The sequence below is a fragment of the Salvelinus sp. IW2-2015 genome, linkage group LG18 (assembly GCF_002910315.2).
Source record: "Salvelinus sp. IW2-2015 linkage group LG18, ASM291031v2, whole genome shotgun sequence".
Taxonomy (NCBI): domain Eukaryota; kingdom Metazoa; phylum Chordata; class Actinopteri; order Salmoniformes; family Salmonidae; genus Salvelinus; species Salvelinus sp. IW2-2015.
Genome location: NC_036858.1, coordinates 38,272,241 through 38,288,156, shown reverse-complemented (window position 1 = coordinate 38,288,156; position 15,916 = coordinate 38,272,241). Strand labels below are relative to the sequence as shown.

The 15,916-nt window shown below is 41.0% G+C and overlaps 1 protein-coding gene across 1 annotated transcript in view; it reads right to left on the bottom strand.

Moving 5' to 3' along the window:
* LOC111977924 (protocadherin-15-like) overlaps positions 1–15,916 on the bottom strand; it is a 280,873-nt gene that overhangs the window by 188,202 nt on the left and 76,755 nt on the right. Inside the window, exons 4-7 of the mRNA XM_070448498.1 lie at positions 3,099–3,259; positions 2,246–2,401; positions 400–519; positions 162–272 (exon numbers count right to left, since the gene is read on the bottom strand). Coding sequence (XP_070304599.1) covers positions 162–272; positions 400–519; positions 2,246–2,401; positions 3,099–3,259 — 548 coding nt within the window. The remainder of the gene's footprint in view (positions 1–161; positions 273–399; positions 520–2,245; positions 2,402–3,098; positions 3,260–15,916) is intronic.

Sequence of the window (15,916 nt, the reverse complement as noted above, 5' to 3'; positions counted from 1 at the left end):
CAAGATTTACACTGTCAATACCAAGTAAAATCTTTACAAAAAACAATTTCAAGAGGATCAATTTTTATCCATTCATATGCAATATGCACAAACACACAGGCATGCGCCTACACACTTCTGGCTTCTAAACACAAACACAAGGAAATAGCAAAGTGTCTCACGTTGGCTTGAACAATGACCAGGTAGCGTGTTCTCTCTTCGTAGTTTAGTCTCTCAGCCAGAACAATGTACCCAGAGAGAGTATTCCCTACAACCACAGTTTCATTAGACACCTGATAGAGAGAGGGAGAGAGAGTGTTCACTCATAGTTTTCATTAACAACAGACATTGTTCCACTATTCCATAGTCCTATAGCTTAAATAAGTCAGTCTTCAGTAACAAAGCATTACATCCACGTACTGGGTCATTGGGGTTGTACTGGATGCCATATTCTATCTCTCCGTTAGGCCCATCATCGATGTCTGTGGCCCCATTGTCTTCACCAAAGCCTGTGAATATGATGGTCCCAGCAGGAGTCAGCTGGAGGCAGAGATAGAGAGAGCAAACCGTCATCAGGCATGTCACTCTGTCAGGACATTGTAACAACTCTATCCCACAGAAATTACTGACCCCTCCCAAGATCACAGGGACACAGTGTGTCTTCAATAGAAGATGGCCAAATACTGCCAGAAGTGTGAGAAGTTGAGACCTTTGTTGTTATGCTATAGAAAGAGTGAATTAATTAACTGATTTGAAATGAAAACATTGTCATCAGCAGCCATGAATGAGTGTTTCTCTGGGGGCCTCTGCACCCCACTGACAGCCATAACAACCACTCAGAGAGATGCTGAAGAGAAAGGGGCCTCGAGGGGAGTTCAGCTCAGTTCAGGAGCGGTTTGACAGCAGCGGAGTCTGACTCATAGCTGTTCAGGGAGTAGTCTTTCCTGGGATAACACACACTCAGTGTGAACTACATAAAACACAGGAAGTGTCAACAAAGGAGACATCAGTCATGGTTGTCTACTCTAGACAACACAATGTCTGACTCTGAGCCTCTTGATACAGGTGTCATTTCAAAATCTGGTTTTGATAGCTGAAATAATACGACATCTCAAATGTCTAGTGTCATTAATGTAATGTAGTTGTACAGGGATGGCATTTTGGAAAAGAGACAAACAGAAATAACTAGAGAATTTGTCAGTGACACAAAATATGAAATTACTTATATTTCCCTTTGACAGCTGGGGTCTGTGACGGAGGAGAACCATGGTAATTTCAGAATGAGTTATACAGTATCTGCAAACGTAGGAGATTAAAATCAATCTTCAAAGGAGTAAGCAAATATCCACATAATTTGCTTGTTTGTTCGGTTCTGCAGACCTTTTTGGTCAAAATAATCCTTGTCTGATATGGGAAGTTAAGAACTTATGCTACAAATAGTACTGCTAAATGCAGCCAAAAGTCAATTTGTATAGGTGTAGATATAGGTATGGATATCACTGACTGACTTTGATAAGACAGATTTTAAATTTCAAAACACAGAATAAAATTTGATATTCCACTGTGCTCTCTGTCTGGACTGGTAACAAGAGTATTGACTCACCCAGCTATCACTTTGTCTTAAATCGAATAGAAAAACACGCACACACACACACACACACGCATTTACATGCATGCGCATGTACAAGCACACGCGCACACACACATACTGAGCTGATGCTGTTAGTCAAAAGCATCATTGTTGAGCTTTCGGGTGCACACGGGGAATATGGTGACATCTATGACATCTATATCACGCAGAGCACACAGACAGGATCCCCATGATTCACTGGGAACATGCAAACTAGCGTGCCACTAAGCAATTTCATGCACTAGAGCATGAACAGATATTCTGAAGATCTGAGGATCAGCTATTGTTTTATTATCCTGGGAACCTTCTGCTTAACATGCAGATAATAGCTGTTGTCATGTATTACTCTGTCTCCGTGCCGAAGGCGTATCAACAAATAAAAATAACATGGGGGAACCCAGTGCAGAATCCCCCTGTTGCTACAGAGTAGTCTACACTCTATTTCACTGTGCCAACATCAAAAATGCTTTGACACTTTAATCAGGTAGGTCCTTCATTTAAATGATCACCAAACCTTGACCATTCTTTGGATTTCAAAGAATGAAGTGTGAATCTACTACTTACCCTGGGGACAAAGAAATGCTCACTAAAGAAAAAAGCAATAATTGTTGTAGTAACTCTCTCTCTCTCTCTCACCTCGTTGACGGCTACATAGTAGCGCTGCTGTTGAAAGCGAGGCGTGTTGTCGTTTTTGTCCCTGATTACAATGCGGACCTCGTGGAGAATCACTGTCCCAACCAGCTCATTGGTGCACTGGACCTTCACCACGACGGTAGAGATATACGAGGGGGGCTAAATGCAAGAAAGAAAGAGAAAGGGAGAAAAAGAGAAACTGTAAATCAACCAATTCATCAATCAATAAACCGATCAATAAACTCTGGATTATGCAATCATTGTAGAAAAATACATTGTCACACTGCTCCAATGCCCTTTACCTCAGTAGATCCAAACTCCATAAACAAGTCTACAAGTTTTGGAATGGCCTAGTCAAGTCCAGACCTAATCCCAATTGAGATGTTGTGGCAGGACTTCAAATGAGCAGTTGATGCTTGAAAATAAATGTCACTGAGTTAAAGCAGTTCTGCATGGAAGAGTGGACCAAAAATCCCCCACAGTGATGTGAGAGACTTTGGTTGGAGTCATTACAGCTAAAGGTGGCACAACCAGTTTTGAGAGGGGGCAATTACTTTTTTACACAGGGACATTGGATGTAGCATAACTTTGTTTATGAAATAAATTAAATAAGTATGTAATTGTTGTGTTATTTATTCACACAGGTTCCCTTTATCTAATATTAGGTTTTGGTTGAATATCTGATAATATTCAGTATTAAAAACATGCAAAAGTAGAGAAAATTATAAAGGGGGAAAATGCTTTTCATAGCACTGTATGTCTAGTGCGCTTGTGTTTGCCAACATTTCTTAGCAAGACCCTTTGCCTCTACAAACGACATTAGCCCAACCCAACCTGGGGCCGGGTCCATACTCACATCTCTGTCCAGGACGCGTCCGGTGCTGTTGAGCAACAGTCTCTGTCTGAGGGGGTCCAGGATGACCCAGTGGGCGTAATTGTCCAGCAGGGTCAGAGAGATGGTCCTGCCTGGGTCCTCTGCTCTCCCGTTGATCTGCATATTTTTCACTATAACTGTGCCTGCACAGAAGTAACATATTATGTTATATTGTAATTTTGCACAAATTTGTTTTATACTTTGCAATTTACATTTATTTAACACATTTATGCTCAGTCTGTAGCCCATGCAAAAATCAAACCTTCAACCGTGGTGTTACAAGCACCACACCTCAAACAACAGTCATGTTACACAGCAGCATAATGATCAGGGTTTACTCTCTAAAACTTCGAAATCCCTTTGCAGAGAAAGGCTCATTTGGGCTAGCACCAGGCATTACCAAATTATTTTCCTCAAGAGCCACTCTTACTAAGTATCGGATGAATTGCATCCTTGCCTTTTAATCATGATTAGAATGATTAGAATCTGACACTGCAGCACTCGAGGACTAGACAGAAACACAGCATTGGAATTTTAGCCTTGGCATTGGCTAGAGGAATCCAACCAATTGTGCCTTGGTTGATTGGAATGCTTGTTAGGGTACCAGTACTACACCACAACACATTCTGTCCTTGTTGATGTGCAGTCACCTTTTCTACAATTTTTGCAAGACAAAATACATATGATCAGAAGTAATTCTGCTCCCCGTCTGTAGCAAGGCATGTGCAGTATCCACATGAGGTTAAAATGAACGTAGTTACAGAACCCTGAACCAAGCCATATGCTGGCAAACTACATTTGTAATGAGTTTAACACATGCCTCACTACACTAGCACATAGACGCAAACAGATCATTTAGCTATAAAACTAAATAGGATGGTGTGTATCTTTATGGATGTTTTAATTACAGTGTAGCACGCTATCATTTTGTGCTTTAATCTCAAAACAAGGTATTTTCATACATATTTCAACTTCAGTAACTTCAGAGGGAAATCTTTTTGGAATATTTAGGTCAGAAAATACAATGCTGATAATATTACAAATAATATTACTGGGGAGGGAGAGGCCTTGATAAAACAAATTCCACAGAAACTTTCCACCTATTGGTTTCTCTCCACACTCTTGGTTAAAAGGGTTCCAAAAGGGTTATTTGAGGAAGGATGGGTTATACCAAGAACCGTTTTGACCAGAAGAACCCTTTTTGGAAGACAATGGTTCGTTATAAAGCAAAGGGTTCTACCTAGAACCTTCAACATCCTAAGAACCATTTTTGGAAGAAAGGGTTCTTTGATGATTCTTTGGAAGGCAATAAGGATTATTTGGAAGGCAAGAAGGGTTCTACATAGAACCATATATAATATTTCTCAGCAAGCTCTAATGCAGGGAGATTTTCAGAATTGTTTGTTTTACTGTAATATCTGTGTTTTTGAATGTATTTTGGTTGATTAAAGTTATGCCACACCAAGATAAATAACATACCGTTTTCTATACTAATCCAATCTGTTAGTAATTTGATTTATTGTAGCCGTTACTGAGATGGTTGTTCCAGGTAAGATGATTGAGGTAGTCTCAGTAATCATTCTTCCCTACCCTGGCACTCATTCTGAATGCAGGTTGTGGGTGATTAACAAATCCAATTGTTGGATATCCTAACTTTGGCTGGATTCCAATAGGAATTACACATCACCTTGCAAGCCAACATTTTGTGATTTGCAGGCCTGGTGTGGCCAGTAAACCAGGAGATCTAGGCCCTCAAAGAAAGGCCTTATGATATACACAGAGTATACAAAATCTTATTATAAACTGGGTGGTTTTAGCCCTGAATGCTGATTGGCTGACAGCCATGTAATATCAGACCGTATAATACAGGTATGACAAAACAATTATTTTTACTGCTCCAATTACGTTGGTAACCAGTTTATAATAGCAGTAAGGCACCTTTGGGGTTTGTGGTATATGGCCAATATATCACGGCTATGTGCTGTATAAAGGCACCCTTCACAAAGGGTTCTAGGTAGAACCATATACAGGGGGTTCATTGAAGAACCCTACATAGAGGATTGTAGATAGAACCATTTGCAAATGGTTCTACCCAGCACCAAAAAGGGTTCCCCTTTGGGGACAAACCGAAGAACCCTGTATGGTTGTACTCACTTAAAGACAGGGTCATTCTCCACTGACCACCTCCTGAGCATGTCATCTATTCCAGACTTGTGTGAGCAGCCCACTTTTATTCCAAATATCAAAAGACACTTTACAGCATGCCAGAATCACGCTGCCAGACAGGGCTGACACTGAAAATCAGATAGATGTATATTTCAGAAGCTATAGGAAGGTATATACAGTGAGGGAAAAAAGTATTTGATCCCCTGCTGATTTTGTACGTTTGCCCACTGACAAAGAAATTATCAGTCTATAATTTTAATGGTAGGTTTATTTGAACAGTGAGAGACAGAATAACAACAAAAATATCCAGAAAAACGCATGTCAAAAATGTTATAAATTGATTTGCATTTTAATGAGGGAAATAAGTATTTGACCCTCTCTCAATCAGAAAGATTTCTGGCTCCCAGGTGTCTTTCATACAGGTAACGAGCTGAGATTAGGAGCACACTCTTAAAGGGAGTGCTCCTAATCTCAGTTTCTTACCTGTATAAAAGACACCTGTCCACAGAAGCAATCAATCAATCAGATTCCAAACTCTCCACCATGGCCAAGACCAAAGAGCTCTCCAAGGTGTCAGGGACAAATTGTAGATCTACACAAGGCTGGAATGGGCTACAAGACCATTGCCAAGCAGCTTGGTGAGAAGGTGACAACAGTTGGTGCGATTATTCGCAAATGGAAGAAACACAAAAGAACTGTCAATCTCCCTCGGCCTGGGGCTCCATGCAAGCTCACACTCGTGGAGTTGCAATGATCATGAGAATGGTGAGGAATCAGCCCAGAACTACACAGGAGGATCTTGTCAATGATCTCAAGGCAGCTGGGACCATAGTCACCAAGAAAACAATTGGTAACACACTACGCCGTGAAGGACTGAAATCCTGCAGCGCCCGCAAGGTCCCCCTGCTCAAGAAAGCACATATACATGCCCGTCTGAAGTTTGCCAATGAACATCTGAATGATTCAGAGGACAACTGGGTGAACGTGTTGTGGTCAGATGAGACCAAAATGGGCTCTTTGGCATAAACTCAACCTTGCCGTGTTTGGAGGAGGAGGAATGCTGCCTATGACCCCAAGAAACCATCCCCACCGTCAAACATGGAGGTGGAAACATTATGCTTTGGGGGTGTTTTTCTGCTAAGGGGACAGGACAACTTCACCGCATCAAAGGGACGATGGACGGGTCCATGTACCGTCAAATCTTGGGTGAYAACCTCCTTCCCTCAGCCAGGGRATTGAAAATGGGTCGTGGATGGGTATTCCAGCATGACAATGACCCAAAACACACGGCCAAGGCAACAAAGGAGTGGCTCAAGAAYAAGCACATTAAGGTCCTGGAGTGGCCTAGCCAGTCTCCAGACCTTAATCCCATAGAAAATCTGTGGAGGGAGCTGAAGGTTCGAGTTGCCAAACGTCAGTCTCGAAACCTTAATGACTTGAAGAAGATCTGCAAAGAGGAGTGGGACAAAATCCCTCCTGAGATGTGTGCAAACCTGGTGGCCAACTACAAGAAACATCTGACCTCTGTGATTGCAAAACATGACTTAGTACTTGGTGGCAAAATCCTTGTTGGCAGAGGGGTCAAATACTTATTTCCCTCATTAAAATGCAAATCAATTTATAACATTTTTGACATGCGTTTTTCTGGATTTTTTTGTTGATATTCTGTCTCTCACTGTTCAAATAAACCTACCATTAAAATTACAGACTGATCATTTCTTTGTCAGTGGGCAAACGTACAAAATCAGCAGGGGATCAAATACTTTTTTCCCTCACTGTAGGTGGAATTGTACTTCACTAGAGATTGTATGGTTATGTTTCAAACAATAGGTATGCAATTCAAAGTTAATATAGACCATTTTCTCTAATCGATAGGCCAGGCGCCAAGGACAGTCAGTGCCTTTGCGTGAGTTTGGTAGATATTGAAGATATATTAAAGATAATACCTTTCATTAGGTGTAAGCCTTGATGACTCATAACTGACTGTCTGGACTCACGATATCTTAGACTTTGGACCAATATAATCAATCCCTGGATAATTACAGCACAGGCGCTGAGGTTTACCAAAGGCTTTGAAGTTAGTGGGGGAAAAAATCTAAAGATTAGCTAATCAATAAGCACTTAACTTGTTCTGTACTGAAGTCCAACCGAGACCAGGTTTAATTTTGTTTGATCTTTAAAATAATCCAATAAACATGATATGTTCCACGCAATAAGCAGCAATAACCTGAATAGAAAAGTAATGCGTGTCCTCAATCCACTAAAAAACACCATGCTGTAAGAAACAATCCAATACTTTGACTTTTCAAGACCAGTCGTCTTGTATAAGAGGTTGTGTGTGAAGTAAGATTTTACTCTGTCACAGACACGGTGGATCAAACTCTGTGTCCGATAAGATGTGTCAGTGGCTTGGGTTTGGCTCCTCTGTCTGTCTGGTGAATTCCCTTTAGCACCCATCAACCAGGTGTGAATGGGGAGAGTGAGCAAAGCTGCACTGATATACAAATAACATAGGCTACGTATTGTAGACAAAGGCACATTTATACACGCAAACACAAAAACCCTCATACAGTTCACACATAGCAGAGGTTGGTATTAAGCCGTTCAAAAGTTACATCAAAAACATGTGTGACCTCAAGCATTTGTTACATATGCCACTCGTGACACGTGTCAAAACCCTTTTAAGATAACATAGTGGCATGCTAAAGTGCACAGGCTGTCCTTGGTGTAACTGACACCAATATTACCTTATGTGTAAGTTAAAGGGGCAATCTGCTGTTCAAACAAAAACAAAGCCCTACCCTGTCAATGTTTTGGTAAAGAGCTGAGAGATGGGGCAAGATCTGACCATCCATGACAACAATAAAGTTGATTTTCTTCTTTTTTTTTACCAGTGGGATAGCTCATCAGGCATAATTATAATCTTCAAGAATAAATGGGCATATATAATCTAATTAAAAGTCCAAAAATTTAAGTATTAATCACAGATTCCCATTTAAATTCACATATACAGTACATTCAGAAAGTATTCACAGCACTTGACTTTTTCCACATTTTGTTGTGTTAGAGCCTGAATTTAAAATGAATTAAATATGGATTTTTTTGTCACTGGCCCACACACAATACACGGTAATGTCAAAGTGGAATTATGTTTTTGAAATTTATACAAAAAAAATTTAAATTAAAAGCTGAAATGTCTTGTCAATAAGTATTCAACCCCTTTGTTATGGTGAGCCAAAATAAATTCAGGAGAAAAATTTGCTTAACAAGTCACATTACAAGTTGCATGGACTCAATCTGTGTGTAATAATAGTGTTTAACATTATTTTTTTAACATGATATCTCATCGCTGTACCCCACACATACAATTATCTGTAAGGTCCCTCAGTTGAGCAGTGAATTTCAAAGACAGATTCAACCACAAAGACCAGGGAGGTTTTCCATTGCCCCGCAAAGAAGGGCACCTATCGGTTGATGGGTAGAAAAAAAAAATGCAGGCATTGAATATCTCTTGGTCAAGTTATTAATTACACTTTGGATGGTGTATCAATCCACCCAGTCACTACAAAGATACATGAGTCCTTCCTAGCTCAGTTGCCGGAGAGGAAGGAAACCGCTTAGGGATTTCACCATGAGGCCAATGGTGGCTTTAAAACAGTTACATAGTTTAATGGCTGTGATAGGAGAAAACTGAGGATGCATCAACGACATTGTAGTTAATCCACAATACTAACCTAATTGACAGAGTTAAAAGAAGGAAGCCTGTACATAATACAAATATTACAAAACATGCATCCTGTTTGCATAAAGGCACTAAAGTAATACTGTAAAAATTTGGTAGAATACAAAGTGTTATGTTTGGGGCAAATCCAATAACACATTACTGAGTTCCACTCTCCATATTTTCAAGCATAGTGGTGGCTGCATCATCTTATGGGTATACTGATAAGCATTAAGGACTGGGGAGTTTTTCAGGATAAAAAAGAAAAAGAATAGAGCTAAGCATAGGCAAAATTCTAGAGGAAAATCTGGTTCAGTATGCTTTCCACCAGACACTGGGAAATTAACTCAACTTTCAACAGGATACCTAAAACACAAGGCCAACTGAACATTGGCTTTGTTTACTAAGAAGACAGTGAGGGCCCGAGTTACAGTTTTGACTTAAATCTACTTTAAAATGAATTGCAAAACCTGAAAATGGTTGTCTAGCAATGATCAACAACCAATTTGACAGAGCTTGAAGAATTTTGAAATGCTCTTAGAGACATACCCAGAAAGACTCACAGCTTTAATCGCTGACAAAGATGCTTCTACAAAGTATTGAGGTGTGAATACTTATGTAAATAAAACATTTCTGTATTTAATTTATTTACATCTATAAAAACATGTTTTCACTTTTTCATTATAGGATATTGTGTGTAGATGGGTGAGAAAATAATTATATTTATTCAATTTTTACAAAATGTGGAATAACTCAAAAAGTAGGAAAACTTTCTGAAGGCTCTGTAATTGAGTGTGAGTTCTCTCAGCTTGACCCTGGTTCACTGACCCTCAGCCTCACACACAAACAAATGCATGCACACACCCACCCAAGCACACACCAGCTGCTAAGTGACCCGCCTTGCAATGCCCACTGCACCCTACATGAGTGCTAAGCCACTGCCTCCAACTGAGAATGGGATGTCAGCATTCCAAAATGGTTAACAATTATTACAGTTGAAGTCATTTGATCCATAGAAAACATCTGTCTGTTTATACATTAACGCCAAAAGTAAACTATAACTACAGAGCCAAATGAGAAGAAAAGATGAGGGAACTGCTGTTTAGTAGCCTACTGTGTATAGAGCATGAAACAAGTGAAAATCCTCCAAATTAAATGGATCAATGCAAAGCAGGTGAATTGAGCATCAGACCATACCAGAACCAGACATTTCTATTGTTTCGGCAAACTTTCAGTAAGCACAAGATGAAAGATGAAAGGGTGAGTTCCAAGATGAAAGGTTGAGTTCAAAAACCAAACAACTTCATTGCATAAAATGATTAATTCAAAGACCAGCTATATTTCTCGTAGACAGCATAATCCCCTTGTTACGTACATTTTCTGAATGAGACTATTCTATAGTGTCCAGATTAGCTGCATCTCCCTCTGCACCACATCCCCTTTCACCCCTAGCTTCTAATTAGCGACTTTGGTTTACTGACTTTCATTGTTCCACAAAACATGTTCACATCCCTAAAAGTGGTAATTTATGAGCATTACAAGGTCTATATGCAAGGAACTTGTGAGCATCCCGCAAGCTAATTCTGCATGGAGAGTGAAAGCCTTCTGATTAGCTTTGTGTTGTATGTAAAGCTCACTCACACTTAAGACGTGCTCTCAACATTGCAAGCCTGTTAAATGTTGCTGCAGACACATACAATGTCAAAGGGAATGAAGATTTAAAAAACTCTCTCTCTTTTCGTCTCTCTTCTTCTCTCTCTCTCTTCTTCTCTCTCTCTCTTTCTTTCTCTCTCTCTCTTCTTCTTCCTCTCTTTCTCTTCTCTCCTCTCTTCTCTCTCTTTTCTCTCTCTCTCTCTCTCTCTCTCATCTCTCTCTCTCTCTCTCTCTCTGCTCTCTCTTCTCTCTCTTTCTTTCTCTCTTTCATTCTCTCTCTCATTCTCTCTCTCTCTCTCTTCATTCTCTCTCTCTCTCTCTCTCTCTCTCTCTTCTCTCTCTCTTCTCTCTCTCTCTTCTCTCTCTCTTCCTCTCTCTCTCTCTCTCTCTCTCTCTCTCTCTCTCTCAGCTTTGCCTGGAGAGCTCAAGGCTGCTGGACTTGTTTCTGCCTTGCTACAGCTGCTCCATGGATGGCAATGAGCTTCTTAACAATTCCTCTGCAACATACCTTGTCACTTCTATTTGGGCTTATTACCACTATCTGAACCCATGACATAGAAGTTATACTTCTCATCTCCACTATATTATTTTCATCTGCACAAACTCTTCCTTCCTTCCTTGCTTCCTTCACATGATGATGCAATTTGTTTAGTTTAAAAAGTTGTAGCAAGAGACCGGAAGTGCCATTGGATCCCATTGCTCAAGAGATATGATCACCTCACCATAAAACAGCATCAATTAAAGTGCATATTGACAGACCAATATTGTTTTTATAAATCCACACTGTTATGCTTCACTATTAGCCACTATTGTGACTAGGTGCTGACCTAACATAATCGTTTGGTGTGCTTTCGTAAAGTATTTTTGAAATCTGACACTGTGGCTGGATTTACAACAAGTTTATCTTTAAAATGGTGTAAAATACTTGTATGTTTGAGGAATTTTAATTATGGGATTTATTTTTTTATTTTTTTGGCGCCCTGCAATTTCACTGGCTGTTGTTGAGGTGGGACGCTAGCGTCCCGAATATCCCAGAGAGGTTAATAACCTGGACCAGATTAAAGGCACTGGTTACAGAGAAAAGCTTCCTCTTGAGCGGACAGCTTGATGAAAAACAGGAAATTCTCAGGTCACCAAGTAAGTAGACTTCTCTCTTCTCTATAGTATTTCATTCATATTATTTAGACACTGACTGTTAGCACTTGGTGGCCTATAGAAACACCCCAAAATAAAAGTATTTAGATGTGCCAGGTGGACCTGCAACCACAACACTTCAATAACACTTGATATAAGATCTTCTCTAAGCATTGCAGGAATATGGATCTGAGTAGATACAGCAACGCCTCCCCCATAAGCATTCCTGTCTCTTCTATAGATGTTAGCTAGATGACATTGAACCTGGTTGGTTAGCTCCCAGCACTGTGGCATTGTTATTACTGTTCATTGTTGTTTAACTAGCTAGAGTTCGCTGGTTGGCTCGCTAGCTAATGTTACGTGACGGGTGTACAACACCCGTTGAATATGGCCGGTGTCAGTAAATGTCTGCAAAAAAGCATTATGAAATTGTTGCCAGCAGAGCTGATAGGCTGTTTTCATGTTATCCAATCATCGGCCAGAGCGTCAAGTGTACGCTCCGAGAGCGAAACAAGATGGGTGGGGCTAAAGTTTAAGAGGGTGTGAACGATGCTGAATGGGTGTAACATTTTCTCAAAAGTGAGTTTACAAGTTGATCAACTTTAAAAGCAGAATTACTTTCCCATTGTTCCTCAAACATTTTTATCCAATGTAAAAAACACAATTTCAAATTTTGCTACATAAGAACGAATCCAGGTGGTGAGTCACATATGTCCTCTGTCAATGACTTATAGATTGCTGTCATCTTGCCAATCTACTGTTTAAACTCATGGAGCTGACCCTGGGAGAATTGCAAACTATTCTTCAGGTCCTGGACCTCTATGGTCAGGTCGCCCATTCTTTTATTAGTTGACTCCAGCAGTATTTGGACACAAAGCTATTTTCTTGTTGTTCCTAACAACTGCTTGTATAACTTTTTGTTTGTTTAAAAGATACTCACCTGTAATAGAGATACACCACTTTCCTCAATGGTACTCCAGCCGACTTTGGTCTTTGTCATGATAGCAACGTAGGTCACGCTGTTACTCCTCACAGTTCCAGACAGGGCAGGTCGTAGGGAAGATTGTTGTTTCCAAACAGCAGGGATCTTGGCAGCCACAAGCCCGGGGCAATCCGTGGTCCCAGCCACAATTGCTAACTGTGTCTCAGGCTGTGTTCAAGCCCTCAAGAAAACTGCACTAGCTTGATAGGCAACTAGCTAATAGCCTTGGTCGGCAGGATCGCTGGACAGATAGTAGCGGTCCCAGCAACTGACGCCAACTGCATCGCGGGACCAGAACTCAAAAGGTAGCTAACTAGTAAACAAACTTTTTCAATGGATGAGTATTTTCTTGTTTGCTTCTGGCCCTATACAGCTCATTCAGTGCAGTTTTTATGCCAGCATCGGTTTGTGGTGGTAAATAGACGGCTACAAAAATATAGATGAAAACTCTCTCGCTAAATAGTATGATCTACAGCTTATCATGAGGTATTCTAACTCAGGCGAGCAGAACTTTGAGAATTCTTAATATTAGAGATTGCGCACCAGCTGTTGTTGACAAATAGACTCACACTTCCTTCCTTAAGATCACCCAATGTTGCCATTCTGTCCTGCCGATGCACAGAAAAAACAGCTAGATGTATATTATCCATGTCCTTGTTCAGCCACAACTCTGTGAAACATAGGATGTTACAGTTCTTCAGATCCCTTCAGGTCCAATTGATAGCAGGTCCCATTGAGTGCATTGTATAAAGTCAGAACATCTGCTGTCTCAGCCACTGCCTGTCATCAAGGGAGTGCCCCACGGCTCGATCCTAGGCCTCACACTCTTTTCAATTTACATCAACAACATAGCTCAGGCAGTAGGAAGCTCTCTCATCCATTTATATGCAGATGATACATTCTTATACTCAACTGACCCCTCCCTGGATTTTGTGTTAAATGCTCTACAACAAAGCTTTCTTAGTATCCTACAAGCTTTCTCTGCCGTTAACCTCTGAACACCTCCAAAACAAAGGTCATGTGGTTTGGTAAGAAGAATGCCCCTCTCCCCACGTGTGATTACTACCTATGAGGGTCTAGAGCTTGAGGTAGTCACCTCATACAAGTACTTGGGAGTATGGCTAGACAGTACACTGTCCTTCTCTCAGCACATATCAAAGCTGCAGGCTAAAGTTAAATCCAGACTTGGTTTCCTCTATCGTAATCAAACCTCTTTCACCTCAGCTGCCAAACTAACCCTGATTCAGATGACCATCCTACCCATGCTAGATTATGGAGACGTAATTTATAGATCGGCAGGTAAGGGTGCTCTCGAGCGGCAAGATTTTCTTTACCATTCAGCCATCGTATTTAACACAAATGCTCCTTAAAGGACACATCACTGCACTCAATACTCTTCAGTAAACTGGTAATCTTTGTATACCCATCGCAAGACCCACTGGTTGTTGCTTATTCATAAAACCCTCTTAGGCCTCACTCCCCCCTATCTGAGATATCTACTGCAGCCCTCATCCTCGACATTCAAAACCCGTTCTGCCAGTCACATTCTGTTTAAGGTCCCCAAACCACACACATCCCTGGGTCGCTCCTCTTTTCAGTTCGCTGAAGCTAGCGACTGGAACGAGCTGCAACAAAGACTCAAATTGGACAGTTTTATCTCCATCTCTTCATTCAAAGACTCAATCATGGACACTCTTACTGACAGTTGTGGCTGCTTTGTGTGATTTGTTGTTGTCTCTACCCTTTTGCCCTTTGTGCTGTTGTCTGTGCCCAACAATGTTTGTACCCTGTTTTGTGCTGCTACCATGTTGTGCTGCTGCCATGTTGTGTTGCTACCATGTTGTTGTCATGTTGTGTTGCTGCCATGCTATGTTGTCTTAGGTCTCTCTTTATGTAGTGTTGTGTTGTGATGTGTGTTTTGTCCTATATATATTTTTTTTTATCCCAGCCCCCGTCCCCGCAGGAGGCCTTTTGCCATTTGGTAAGCCATCATTATAAATAAGAATTTGTTTTTAACTGACTTGCCTAGTTAAATGAAGGATAAAATAAAAATAGCGTAGTCTTGAACGCCGCTTGTCCAGTTTGTTCTCCAGTAATTGTACGTTCGCTAATAGAATGGAAGGACAGAGGTTGTTTGCGTACTCGCCAGTGTATTTTTGTCAGGGTGCCCTCACGTCGGACTTTCATATGCCACATTTTTATTTTCCCTGTCTCAGGGACTAGGTCCTGGTCCAGGGTGAGTTCATCCAAATCGAGGTCACTGTATTGATGTCCAGAAGTTATTTTTGGTCATAGAAAATAATGGTGGGAAAAAAGTTGAGGTCAGCAAAAAAAAAAAAAAAAAAAAATTGCAGAATTGGTCAGGAGCCCGTAAAACATCTGCTATCCAATGCAGTGCCATTTACTGTCTAAAGAGGTGCTAATGGTTCATGCCAGTTGGGGAAAGTACTTTTTAGGCTTCTTGTTCTGAATAAGGTGGATTCCATAAAGAGCTGCTTGTCTAGGTAGGTTGTCTTGCTATTCCTCTGGCATATACTCAGATGCATGAGTTAATCAGCGTTTTTCCCTGTGTACAAGGCACTTTGCCTTTGTCCACGAAGTCAGGGTTATATATTGCAATTTTGGACAAGTAAGTTGCCTGTTTAAGTTATACATTTGTCACCATTTAGTTTTTGTAAATAACCTTATCAGGAGTCAAGGTAAGACCCAGATGCAGACACGTCGAATTGACAATGGTTTAATATTCCAACAGGGGCAGACAATAGACAGGTCAAGTCAGGCAGGGGTCAGGAAACCAGAGGTGGGGTAAAGGTACAGGTCGGCAGGCAAGGTTAGGGTCAGGGTAGGCAGAGGTCAACAATCCAGAGGTGGGGCAAAGGTATAGGATGGCAGGCAGGCTCAGGGTCAGGGGCAGGCAGAGTGGTCAGGCAGGCGGGTTCAGAGTCAGGACAGGCAAGAGTCAAAAACCAGGAGGGTGAGAAGAGAGACTGGGAAAAGCAGGAGCTGATAACAAAAACGCTGGTTGACTTGACAAACAAGACGAACTGGATAAACGGATAAACAGAGAAAACAGGTATAAATACACAGGGGATAAGGGGGAAGATGGGTGACACCTGGAGGGGGGTGGAGACAATCACAAGGACA